This window comes from Oryzias latipes, chromosome 8 (genome assembly GCF_002234675.1).
Source record: "Oryzias latipes chromosome 8, ASM223467v1".
Classification (NCBI taxonomy): domain Eukaryota; kingdom Metazoa; phylum Chordata; class Actinopteri; order Beloniformes; family Adrianichthyidae; genus Oryzias; species Oryzias latipes.
Window position 1 is genome coordinate 14,199,836 of NC_019866.2, and position 13,779 is coordinate 14,213,614.

The 13,779-nt window shown below is 40.7% G+C and overlaps 1 protein-coding gene across 18 annotated transcripts in view; it reads left to right on the forward strand.

The window, feature by feature from the left end:
• LOC101170273 (voltage-dependent P/Q-type calcium channel subunit alpha-1A) overlaps positions 1–12,164 on the forward strand; it is a 92,893-nt gene extending 80,729 nt beyond the window's left edge. For 14 of the 18 annotated variants that reach the window (XM_023957626.1, XM_023957634.1, XM_023957629.1 and 11 more), the window contains 4 exons: positions 222–260; positions 2,330–2,546; positions 6,100–6,383; positions 8,261–12,164. In XM_023957626.1, the coding sequence (XP_023813394.1) occupies positions 222–260; positions 2,330–2,546; positions 6,100–6,383; positions 8,261–9,040 (1,320 nt within the window). In that variant the 3' untranslated portion in view covers positions 9,041–12,164. The remainder of the gene's footprint in view (positions 1–221; positions 261–2,329; positions 2,547–6,099; positions 6,384–8,260) is intronic. The other 4 variants (XM_023957640.1, XM_023957642.1, XM_023957637.1 and 1 more) reach the window with 2 other exon arrangements.
• The last annotated feature ends 1,615 nt before the right edge of the window (positions 12,165–13,779 follow it).

Genomic DNA, 13,779 nt, shown 5'->3' on the forward strand with positions numbered 1-13,779 from the left:
CTAATCCGACCTTCTTGTGTCTTCTGTCCCTCCTTCTCTTTCTGTTCCTCTTTCTTGTCTCCATCCTTCTGTTTGGTTTAAACTAACATTTTTACTTCTCGTCTGTGTTTGGTGTCATCCTTTGCTTCTTTCCCTTCTCCCCTTCATGTGTTTGCTCCACTTGTGACCATACTTTTGGTGTATTTGTGGCTTGTGTGTGTGTCCTCTCTGTGCTCATACAGCAGCGGAGAAAAGGGAAGCACCGTGGCAGTAATCTCAGTGTATGTACCCTGTCTTTCTGTCCTCTCCCCCTTCTGTGTTTTTCTGTTTTGCTCCTCCTAAATGTTTTTTTTTCTCATTTTTTGTCGTGTCTATATTTTCTAGGGGAAACGTTCTTTTTATTTTTTGTCATGTTTGACAGCATGAACTCTGACCTGCCAGCCAGCCTAATTTTTTAACCTGATCTCTGTAATGTCCGTGTATTGATGCATTTGCCAGAATAAGTTGGGAATTAGGCTGAACTCAGAAGATACCGTCTCTGATTTTCCGTGACTTTCCGTGCCTCTTTGCTCAGCTGCTGCCTGTGCTTCATTGCTTTGTGTTTTCATGCCTGTGTGCTTGACTATTGCAGAACTGCCAATAGTATCCCATCTGAATCGAATCCCAGTTACTTGCATGCAAGTTTGTTTTGTCTTTTCAACTAGGTGTGAATGTGTGAAGGAGTACAGTGACAGAAAACCTGCTGACTCATACACATGTGCATTAACTCATTTATTGCTAAAAAAAAAAAAAACCTCATTTGAACTAAATTGTTTTGTAGCCAGTTTAGCGACTTCTTGAATCGTGGTTGTTCCCCTTTAGAGCATGGGGCTTCAACGATGTAGAAGGAATAGATGAAGAACCACCCCAAAGCCCATGCATGGCTGTACTGAAGCACGTAGAAGTGGAAAATGTTTGTGCGTCCTTGAATGCAACACCTTGATGGAATATCTTGGTGTTAAAGACCCACCCCTGTCTGGTGTAAAATCCCTCCCAGTGGTCTTTTAATCATGATTATGCCGTTTGTAGGCAAAATCTAAAACCTGTGTTGTTTTCTAATACAAGTTTCTGCAGAGCGGCAGGAGTTCAGTAGAGATTCCCCTCTGAGTTGTGGGTGAAAATGTTGATGCAGAGCAAGCACGCCCCCACTTCCCGTCACCCATCTGTTTCCACGCTCTCGCGTTAGCTTACAGCCCCTCACAGCCCCAATATAGCATTACCATTTTCTACATTACAAAGACATTTTTTAAACGGCATTTTTTGATTTGAAATACTCAGAAATGCAATTTTAAGCTTAATTTTTTAACATATATGTCCTCCATCATTAGAAAAAAGCCACACGAACATATTAAAATCACCAAAAATATGATTTTAATCGGAGTGGGTCTTTAATGATTGGATAGCGTTGTGGACTTGTTGATGCCAGCATGTAACTTTTCCTTAATTCTTGCATTTCTGTCTTTTAATCAGAGTTGACAATTTTATTTATGTTTCTTTCCAAAATAGTTTCCCTTTTTAAGAAGTAACAGGGTTACTGAAGTGCACTAATAGTTATGATATTGTTTTATAAAAAAAAAAAGAAAAATAAATAAAAGTGTTTACAGTATATGACATCAAACTGCACTAAATTAAAAGTTCATTTGCATTTAAGGTCTTCCAGTAGTTTTTAAGAAAATATTTGCATATTTGCAATATTTGGATCAAATCATAATTTAGCAAGACTTGAGAAAAAAAATGGGGACAAATTCAGCACATTGAAAAGAAACAAAAAAGAGGACACAAAAATACTAAAATAAGCATTTGAATGTTGACATTTTGTATAATTTCTCTTGCATTTTTATTGCAATTATAACTTACATTCAAAAGGGTTAGCTAAATGTCTGCGCTAAGAGAGAAATAGATTTCTAGTATGTAATTTCATAAAATTAAAATAAATGCATTTGCTGAAGGTGGAGTTTTTATCTTAAAAATATATTTTAGTCTTTCTTTCTTTGTTTTTACAGTACATGGAAAGAAGATGTAGACTCAGCAATTGCTAAATCTAACAAAAACAGATCAAATTTAGGTTTTTTTTGCTTTCATTCCTTATAAAAGGCATACCGGATTCTCTTTTTTATTTATGGAAATGTGCAAACTGGGTTAAATTGTCAGAATCTGCCTGTTAAAGTTGCATAAAAGCAGACCCCATTCATTATTCTTATTGCCTCCTGCTCCATCGCTTACGGAAAATAAAACAACAACAACAATATGAAAGTCAAACAAAAAACCTCTCCTTCCATCGTGTGGTGGTTTTCTCTCTTTTCCCTCCTAGACAATCCACGACAACAGCCCAATGAAACGCTCTGCCTCATCGCTGGGCCACAGCAGGTCCGGGAGGGGTCACAGAGGTAAGGGAGGGGGCGACGAATACAGCATCGAGAGGCCGATACCTGAGGAGGGCAGAGCTTCCAGACACGGACACCGGAGAAAAGACAGAAGCCATCGGGCATCTGAGAGGTCGCTATGCCGCTACAACGACGCCGACACAGGTGGGGATCAATAAGATCCTTTCACATCAGAAGGAGATGTCTTTTTTTTGTCCCTGCTACTGTCCTGATCAGGGGCCTGTTTCAGAAAGGAGGTTAAGTGTAAACTCTGAGTGCGTTAACCGTGGAATCAGGGAAACCCTGGGTTTTCCGTTTCAGAATGGGAGGTTTGTTAAACCAGAGAAAGCAGAGTAAGTCAAACCCGTTTCTGAAAGAGAGGTAACTTATACTCGGAGTCAGTGTCCATGGTTACTTACGCTGTGAACCTAACCTGGTCGGGAGCAGGTTTTATTCTCCAAACTCAAAGTTTCTGCCGGTCCCCTCCCCTTTTTAAAGACGAAGCGGTATTTTTCGCTTTAACCTTTATTGCCCAAATTTCCGTCACACAGAGACAAGTGACAAGAATGGCTTGTCCTGTTTTGGAGGACCCAATAGACGAGGAGGCTGCATTAATTCGTAGAGAATTACATTTACGTCGTGTGAGGATTTTGAGAAGACTCGATTTTTTGTAATTTCCCCATACGTTTTTGTTTGAGCGTTACCGTTTTTCGTTGCAGTCAATTCCATATATACAATGAAAACAACATTAGATATGTATTGCTATGTTGATGTTTCATATGTCAAATATTGTCAACAAAGCCTACACCCATGACATGCTCTAATTTGACCTGATTGAATTATGTTTTTATACTTCATTTTAGATGCTGCCATGTTCTTTTAATTCCTGCAGGATTGCATCTACATGAAAATGAAATCAGGGACATTGAATTAGATTAATGTAACAATTACTTTTTGGAAACACAATTTGCTAGCACTGCTTACTTTCTTAATCCCATATAAACCTATACCACTTGATCAATACAAGGGTAGTGTTGCAGTGTGTGTGTGCTGAGCGGGGTGCGAGCCACGAGAGACAAGGGGAGGGGCGATTGCAGGTGCAGATGGGGGGGGGGGCACGGAGCGGAGGTGTGTGCGTGGAATATATTGTGTGTTCGGAGGACGGAGCACTTAGTTAAATAAAGAGAAGGTGTCATTCCCAGAATAACTGTTTTGCAGTCATTCTTAATCCGCTCTGGAGGTTGAGGGTTTCGAACGGGAAGTGAACCCCGAAGGAGAATTCCCTTCGGCCCTGAAGGAAATCTCCCCTGCGCCTCTGACCACGGTCGGTCGGAAAGACGAGAGAAAAGAAAGGAGAAGTCTTCGCGCAGCGAAAGGTTCAACAGTAGACAAAAGTTCACTTTTAAAATCACAATTGCATGTATTAATATTAAACTGATCAACGTTTGCAAGAGGGGAAGGTTAACAAAAAAGTCCTCTAAACATTACCGACGTTAAATGCATTCCCCCCCCCCCCCAGATTGGTTCTGTACACTATGCAGCATTTCATGCATTTACACCAGGAATAACACTTCAAAAGTACACCTTAATATCGCCATTTTTTATTTCAGTCCTTACGCTATTTAAAAAGTTATTACAGTCAATATTTTATAACAATGATTTAAATGCAAACTTAGGCATTAACTTGAGCAGCTATGTTTTCCCACGCTAACTGTCTCTGTTTTGCAAATGCAGCGGTGTTGCTTTTCTTCCGGAATATGTGTTCATATTCACTGTAACTCTGCAGCAGCACGTCAAGTTCAGCTGGCGAAAAATACGCAGACCTCTTTTTTTTCACGGTTGCCATGGTGACTCGTGATATCTGCGCTCCATTGATAATGGCTTCTTATAGTCGCGGTGCGCTCGCTTACCTCCGAATCAGTCCACTCAGAGTTGATTGACCTAACTCCGATCAGCTTCTCTGAAACAGAAAACTCAAAGTTGTTAATCTCCCGATTGACCAATTCAGAGTTCAAGTTCAACCTCAGAGTTGGTTGAACCTCATTTCTGAAACAGGCCCCAGGTCCAGACATCTTCTGTTTTGACAACACACAAGACCTTCTATTGTTCTATTGTGCAAAGCCCTTAAATGTTTAACGAACCCTTTTTTAACCTAGAAAGAACATAGTATAACTTTAATAAATATACATGTGGACGTTTTATAAAGAACAAAGTTAAATGCAACTTTTTTAACATTAACACTTAAGCCTCATATTATCCTCAAATATCACTCACACATTTCACCCTTGGGGTCAATTTGAACCCAGGGTTATTTGCCTTCAGAAAAGAATTAACGTAAAATTGTTATCCAAGTGTTTTTGTGTCAGGCACATTGTTTATTTGTTGAATACATAAATAACCCCTTGATAATGAAACAGATCAGTGGGTTGACCTGTTCTCTAGCGCCACCATCAGGTCAGACTTTTAAATTAAAATTAATGTATTTTGAAATGTTTTCATACAAATCTTCTAAAATTTATTGACAACATTAATGACAACAAGAGTTTGAACCCTATTGGTTTGGGTGATGATAAGACCTTTGCTGTAGCGCCACCATCAAGTTAAACTTTCAGTTTTAGAGTTAGTGGATCTTGAAACATTTTCATCCAAATCATTTCTAATTTGGGGTTCACATTCATGACTCTCACAGAATAACGCATACTGGCTGATGTTTGTGACCCCCTTTCCTTTTATGAACTTATTTATTTACTTATTTTTATTTCCTTTTTTGTGACATATTTGTGGTTGCCACCATAAAGTCTCACTCACCCCTCCTCTTTTGTTATCCGGGCTTGGGACAGAGTGGCAGTGGCAGACTTAAAGAGGTCTTTTTTTTTCTTTTTTTGTAATGTTTATGTGTGAAACAGAAAATCCTAATGAGAACATAAGTCAGATAGTCAGAACATGGAACAGTTCTTTATGCCCAGAGTGGAGCTTTTAGTCTGCACTACTGTACACAGGATGTGGAGAGAGTTTGTGCATGCTCCTGGCAGACATATTTCTTGCTAAAAGTGTGTCCCACCCGACACACAGTCAGCCATGTTGAAGACAAAGTCATTATTCGAGCTCTTCATTTGACAGATAAGATGAGAGAAAACTTTATTTATCTCCCGATGGGGAAATTCTGCTGTCTGCGGCAGCAGCAAAGTAAAGTGACCTTCAAGTGTTACAGTTCAACATTTAAAAAAAAAATGTAAAGGTAATTTTAACTGTTCTATTTAAGAATATCACATGGGGAGGTAGAGCAAGAGAAAAAAATGGCAAATTCCATACAGACTTCTTTGGTATTGGTAAAACTTTTGTCAAGCATTCTTTTCCTCTTATTTTTGTAGATTTGGTCTCAAGACAAGTCAATTTAGTCAGAGACTACTATTTGAAATGTGAGGGGGGAGACGTAAAATTTCCTCGAATTCTAAAATGACCTGTAAAGCATTTTAAAGTGTTAAAATATGAAGGTAAACTGAAAAACAGACAAAACCTGCCAAGACTAAAGGGATAAAGGGAGAGAATAAAGGAATAGTGTGATGATGGTGTCTACAGTTTAATGGTTTTCCTATAAAAATTAAAATAAAATAAAAAAATGTAAAAATAAAATATCTTTATCCTATCTTAATTTGTAGCCCTGGATTACAGATTACTGAGTCCTTTCATAAAGCATGAAATCCTCCTTTGTCTTCAGGCCTGGGCACAGACTTGAGTACCAACACGCAGTCTAGTGACCTTGCATCAAAAGAGAAGGACCGTGACCGTGACAGGGGCCGGTCCAAAGACCGCAAACACCACCACCACCATCACCACCACCACGGCTCCCTGGACAAGGAGCACAATGTAGCAGAGCGAGGGGGAGAGTACGGACACAGGCACTCCCGAGACAGAGAGCAGGAGCGCGAGCAGGAGAGGGAAAGGGACCGCCGCTGGTCGAGATCGCCCAGCGAGGGCCGCAAGTGCATAACACACAGACAGGTGGGTTCTGGGTCAGCGTGTGCACGCGAGGTCAGATCGGAAGCCCTTTTGATCTGAAAGCAGTCAGACTGCAGGAGAGTCAGTTCACTAAGAACATTACCCACATTCAGTATGGCTAATATGTATGCAACTTTAAAGAAGAAAATATGTTTTACATCATGAAATGTCATTATTCATGCCTCGACAAGCAGTTTGCATTATTCTGAATTCTAATAATGCAAATTCAAAGATGAATGTTTGTGATCACCACTTAGTTAACAAATATGCATCCTAACCTGTTCCTAACCCACAGTGTATTGATGGGCAGATGTCTTCCGCTTATGTCAGAATTTCACCTTTGGATGTAACATTTGTGTTTCCAGCAGATGCAGCATAAATGTTACGTGCCTAAAATCATAACCTACTAAAGTTAGCAACTCAGCACTTGTATTCCCCCACTTTCTCCCCCTATCTCTTTCTTTCATTTTCTTCTACCCCCGCTTTCACATTTTTCCCTCTCTCTTCCCTCTGTTAAAAAAAAGAAGAAACAAATATGCAATAAATGTAAATTTTAGATAGTTACCATGGTGAACTCCTTTCTCATCTAAATAGCATCCACTAAGTTACCTTCTTGAGAGGTTTGATTTTTTCTACGTGCTTGCTAAAAGAACGCTGACATAATCAGAGTTTATGTAAAATGTAATGGGTCTGTTCTTTTTTTTTGGTTTCAGAAAATATTTTTTAAACTAAAAAGTAAATTAAGATTATGGTTATATTTCCTACTTTGTTTCCAACTTTTTCCTTTGATCAGCGTTTCCTTGTTGCAATATAAATTCCATGAGTCATTAATTTATTTTACTAAAAGTCCCACTCTGATCATCCTTTGATCTATTGCAAATGCGTTCCCAGTGGTCTTCTAATGATGTTTGTGCCATTTTTAGCCAAAATCAGAAAACCTTTGTCGTTTTCTAGAACATAGTTTCTGCAGAGCGGCAGTAGTTCATTCAAATTTTGCATCTGGGATATGGGCTGGACTATAGGGACAGAGCAACCCCACCCACCCTTTCCCCTCCCCGTTGATGAGAGCTCAGAGCAAGGACCTTGTGGCCCGTATTTTCTTCATCACAAATAAACTCTTTTTCCAACAAATTTTTTTCACCTGCTGGTGATTCACAATAATTTTAATAAACAAAAAAAAAAAGTAGAGCTTGATTTTCTTAACATGTGTTCTCCTTGATCAGAAAACTGTCACAAGAACATGTTAAAAACACCAAAAACACTATTTCTATCAGAGTGGGTCTTTAAGTAAAACAATGACTGAGCTTATTCTTTTGCTGAGTAATTGCTAAATTTATTTTACTTAAGCTAAATGAAGCATTTTTGAAGGGTCCAATGATGTGTTCTCGGTTCAAATACAGAAAACATTGAAAAGAAGAGAAAAGGTCTGTTGAAAATTCCTCACTTTTAGTAATATCAGCTGATTTAGAGAAATGTGAAAACACAAAACAATATTTTGTGTCAATCAAACACATTTCATGTGCATTTTGTCAACCTTTTTACCCTGCATGTTCTGCATTTACTGGTCTTAAAATGAAACCTTTTCCTTCTTCTTTTCTCCTGTCTTGTTTTCTTTCTTCTGCGTGACATGTTGCTTCTCTCTGTATGCTGCTCTTTGGAATCCACTTCTCCATGCTTTTCTGCTCTTATTTGATGTCTTTTTCTCTCCTCCACTTCAATCATGACCGGTGCTTTTATGCTCCCTGTTGCTGCGGCTCTTGTTCTCGTCTCTCTGGACTCTCTTCGTGGTTCATGCCCTCTTTTTCCATCCTTTCCTCTGTGTGTTCTGTCGGTGAATTTGTGGTTCGTTCTTTTTATTTGCTTTTTCACTTTTCGTGTAGGGCAGTAGTTCGGTCAGCGGGAGTCCGGTCCCATCCACCTCGGGGACCAGTACGCCGCGGCGGGGCCGCCGACAGCTGCCTCAGACACCTTCCACCCCTCGGCCCCACGTCACGTACTCCCCTGTAGTCCGAAAGGCCATGCCCGCGCCTCCTGGGGGGCCCCAGAGCAGACCCCCTGCCCCTCGTCACTTTTCTCCAGAGCCCCCTCAAATCCAGGGCCCTCCCCCTGCCGGCCTCCCGATGACTCATCATGGCGCTCCCCGCCAGGGTCATCACCCACCGCCCCGCTGGGGAGACGCAGGTGGAGGAGGGGGCTCAGCTGAAGGGGACGGCTGCTTTTACAACCAGGATTATGAGCAGCACCATGAACCGCCTGCCTATGAGCCAAACCCCATGCAGGGTGGAAACCCCCACCCTCATGTTCTGGCCAACCACCCACTGCCACCCCCCACACAACCGCAGCCTCACATTCCCCACCCCCTTCCTCCTCCGCAGCCCCACCCTGTGAACAATCCCCACCCACAGGGCACGCGCACCTCGCCTGGACGCCACGCGCCCCCTCCCACCACTGCCCTGACCGGGCCTGTGCAGAGCCAGGTCCAGCCCGTCGCTCAGCGCCGTCTGCCCAACGGTTACCGAGCTTCATCGCCTCTCACACACCTCCATGGACCCCCACACACCGGGCCTCAGAAGGTTCCCCATCCAGCCGGGCACCCCAGGGGTCCCCGCAAAGGCCTGCACGAACCCTACAGTGAAACGGAGGAAGATGATTGGTGCTAGCCTCTGGGAATGTGGGATGGACACATGGAGGGGGGAAAAATATCGATACCTGGAGCGAAAGAAAAAAAGAAAGCTCTGAGCCAGAGCAGTGACTGCCAAGGGAAACCACAACTTTTCTTTGTCGTCTATTCTTATTTTTATTTTCCTCGCCTCCGTTTCTATGGGTGTCCCCAGGGAGGCGGGGTTGTGTGTGAATGTCGGGATGGAGCAAAAGCGTTAAGGCAGGATCTGGAAAAACGACGACACGGTGCCAGCCTCTGAGTTCTGCTGGTGTTGTCGGCCATCATTGCTTGATGCCAAAAGAGACCATGCTGAAATTCCAGTTCTATAGCAGTGGACGGAGTGATGGACACTATTCTTTGTGTCTTATTCATGCCTCTGGCAACGAGCTACAGCCACTAACAAGATGTCAAGAGTTGCAACTCGATTAAAGACACTTTAAAGTCAGAGACAAAGGAGCAACCTCTTATTTTGGTTTCTTATTCTTTCCTTTTGTTTCTACGGGCTAACTTCTCTTGAGTTGGCTGGAGAAAAAAACTAGAGATTGAAATCCAACCCTCCCAGCCACCAACCGAATATCGATGAGTTTTATCATCTGTTTTTAAATAAACTGTCAAGGAGCCTCCACCTGTATAATGTGAGAAGGCTTAGTGGGTGGGGGTGTTGCAAATAAGCTGACAAGTCACTTTGTCAAAATCAAGAGGAAAGGGGATGTCTAAAAAAACTCAATCCAGGATCAAAAGAAGGACAAAAAAATGGAGATGGGTTTCAGGAACAACGAACCAGAAACTCTTTTCTGCAGCATTTCTTCTACTCCTGCAGCTGCTTCTTCTTCTTCCTCCTCCTCTTCTTCAAAACATGGAAGCTTAAATCTTTTGTTGCACCCCACACAGCTTCGATTTATTATTATTTATTTTTTTTAGACTTGCAGAGTTGTACACCCTTTGAAATCCTGCATGAATGATACAAATGAAAAATGTCAACGATGAATCGACTGTCCAGAGGAAAACGCCTCTATCTGCCCTATTTTCTTGTCGTCTGTGAGAGTTTCTCTCTTTTTAGTAAAAAAAAATAAAAAGCTCTCTGTTTCTCTCTTTGAGCTCCGAATGGCATTCCTCTCACAATTCCTAAAATGTTTAAAGAAAGTTCTTTTTTTTACGTGCACTAAAAAGCCGACAATTGAGGGCTATGGGTGGGATTAGATAGTTTAGTGGTGGATCTCTGCGGAATTCCTTTTTGCTTGCGCGTCTATTTTTGCTGTGCCAAATGCCTGCCACTTACCCAGCTGGAATTGCACATATTTTTTTAGTGGAAGTACCTTTTTGTAACCAAGACTGTAATTCAGACATTATTTTAATGGGTAGCAGGGTATAAACTTTCTTTCTTTCCCTCATGAGGCGACAGTGAAGTCTAAATCAGCAACACCGTCAAGTCTTCCAGGGTTTGGGGTTCAAACATGAGAGAGGAGGAGACCAATAGAGAGGCACAGAAAGGAGAGAAACTCTTTAATGTTTGTTTTGACTTTTTCTTTCTTTGTTAATGACTGAATATAATCAAAGCAATGATTGTGAGAATGAGATTGATGTATTTTCGTTTTGTTTGCTTTTGCTTTATTACCAGTTAATCGTTTATCCAACCCTGATGGACCTCCAACTGTCTGGAAATTGAAGTTTAGGCCGCTTGGGTGTGCAGTGTCATTAACACTTCTTACCTACAGGTGGCGATGTGGGACAAAGGAAACTTGCAGAAATCACCTGTGATGATGCTTTGGTAAAAAGCAGGGGATGGAACCTCACTGTAGCACAGGTCCGACAGGTTGGAGAAATGATATGAAAATATATATATCACATTTTCTGAGTGTGTTTCACTCCTCTGATTTCTATTGGTGTATTTTTCTGTGTGCCTCAACTAACACTGGTCACAGCACTGTCAGCCCCAACGTCGTTTCTTAAAATAACTGTAGTTACATTTTACCTGGAGGCCTATCACACGTTGACCAGAGAATGCAATGACAAGAAAAGTAGACATGGAAAAAAAAACTGCCTACTAGTGTCTTTCCAGCCTTAGTGGAATGTCACAGATGAGTACTTTTCACTTAACTACACTTAAAATCAGACTGGTTTGTTTGTAGCTCCTGGTTACGGTGTGTCACTATTTTTTTTTTGTTGTTGTTAGTATGGATGTTCACGTTTGAATGTGTTTCTGATGTTCTCACTTTAATTTAGATTTGTCTCCAAAAATCTCTGAAATTGTTCTGTCACATCATTTTGATAATGTACAAATGTGTGTGTGTGGGTGTGTGTGTGTGTAAGTGTGCTAATCTTCCCATGAATGAAACCTGCAAAGGTCCGAACATTCACTTTCCATCTTTGTGTACATGCTGCAGCAACATCCACTAACACGCTGAGTAACCACACACGTCTTTAAAAAGCAATGTAAAGTCGCTAAGGGTTTTTTTTAAGTACAAAAGATTATAAAAAATAAGAAAAAAGAATTATAAATAAATGAAATAATAAAAATCTAGTTCCAGAAATGCATGTGCAATGTGCATGCCACACCGTGGGTTAAATGTCATCTTCAGGACATAAAAAGAAAAGCACATTAATTAATTCAGAGAAATAAAAAAAAAAGATATAAATAGATGTTTTTCAAGCAGTGTTTCTTTTTTCCTTCTATATTTTTAAGAACAAAAAAAATGTTAAAAAAGGGGGGGAAAAAAGAATATAAAATAGAAGAGACTTTTAAAGTCAGTCCTGTTTCTTTTCTTCTGTTTGTTGGGGTTGAGACACACCACATCCATGTTCTTGATGCCACTAAAAATAACCGTCTTTAATGCATTGAAAAAAAGAAAAGAAGAAAAGAACATGCAGTTTAAAAGATGGTATAATTTCCCTTTTTTCTTTGGATGAGAGGGTCAAGGGATGCAGGGGTTAGCAAAACCTGTTGATGAACTTGTTCAAACTGGCTGTTGGACCTTTGATCTCTCAGTCACTCCCCTCTTTCTCCGTCTCTCACACTTTTTCCTGTTGCACTCGCCAGTCTCACCGCTATTTCTACCAGTGCATTTTGTAATTCCAAACAGAACTCTTCCTAAAGAATAAAAATCCAGAGAGAATGCAAACTACTTTTGTGTGGGGTTTTTTTGTTTTTTTTTTGTGAATGAAACATAGAAACTTGCATGAGTTTACATGCACTTTCACACTGAGCTTTTTGGTCCACCAGGATATGTTTGGAACTCATGTAGAAGACATGAAAAGGAGGATTCCAAAGGTTTATCCAGCAAACCAAAACCTTGTAAAGAAAACAAGAAAAGATTGAATGGCTTTGCCACCAATTCCTGTCAACTTGATTTTTTCAAGGATTTAAAGGGGTTTATTTTCATAAACATGTAAGAAAACGCTTTTCCCTGTACAATGAAATGCTTACTTTGCTGTCTGCTCTGAATGCCAAAAGGTTAAAGGTTCAATGAAATAAAAGAAAGATAGGGTAGGATAAATACAAGATATCTGAAACATTCGCACATAACAGAAAATACAACTATGCATCAGTAAATGACTAAACCTAGATAAAAATTAGCTATTGTGCAACTCAGCTGTGAATAACTGTGCAAAAGAGACTTTATAAGTTAAACAGTTTGATACACATGGATGTTAAATATTACGTTGTAAGAGCAGTTATAATAAACAGTGAGAATGTGCAAAGGTGCTGTTTGTTGTTCCAGACTCCTGTCAGCTGAGAAGGAGCCTGATGGCAGAGGGAAAGAGGAGTTCCTGAATCCTGTGGTCCTGCACTTCACACTCCTGTACCTCCGTCCCATGGGGAGGACAGTGAATAGACCTTGTTGCGGGTGGGTGGGGTACTTGATGATGGAGGACCCTACCCACCCGCAACGAGGTCTGTTCACTGTCCTCCCATCGGGACAGAGGTTTTGGTGCATATATTTACTTTACACTTGATCATCTTGCAAGAAACACAAGGAATCTGGAAAATTTCACCTACACTGTGCAGTACCAGATATTTATCTCTGAGTCATACTGGTTGAATATTTGGCTAAAGATGTCCTGGATCAATTTTAAGTCAGGGAATTGGATCCATTGACTGTATAATATAAAACTGGATGAATGGCATGTGATAGAAAACGCCTTACCTCCAGTTTCAAACAAATGAAGTCAATTCAGTTTTTTCCAAGATGTCTGTCGCCATTTTGGAACCAGACGCCCTCAGTAAGCCGTAATTGGTCCATCTACATTTCTTTTTTTTACAAGTCTTAATCAAATCTATACAAATTTGCAGTATCTATAGAAGACTTCACTCCGACTAGTTACCTCCTCGTGCACACAGACATGAATACATGGAGGTATGCGTCCAACAAATAAACAAATAAAACGTCCAGTATGCCTGTGTTTAGCCAGAAGGAATAAGTGTGTAAATTAAATGAGCCACAGCAGACAGAGCAGCCGTCCAACCTGGCAGGACTCCGTCCTACATAGACTCCGTCTACATTTCTATGACAACCACTTTCTCCAGTCAGGAGAAACTGTCAATCAAACGCTTCAAAAGTTCAACGCAAGGTCATCTACTTTTGTTGAGGCTTCTGATTGGTCAGTTTATAACTTGAATAACTTGCACTACAGCAAAATATCTTGAAAAAAAATTAGGATTAGCAAGAACATGTTAATAAAGGGTAGCGGAGCAAGAATGACGGACATGATGACTTGCGACCTGTGGGTACTTCCTGT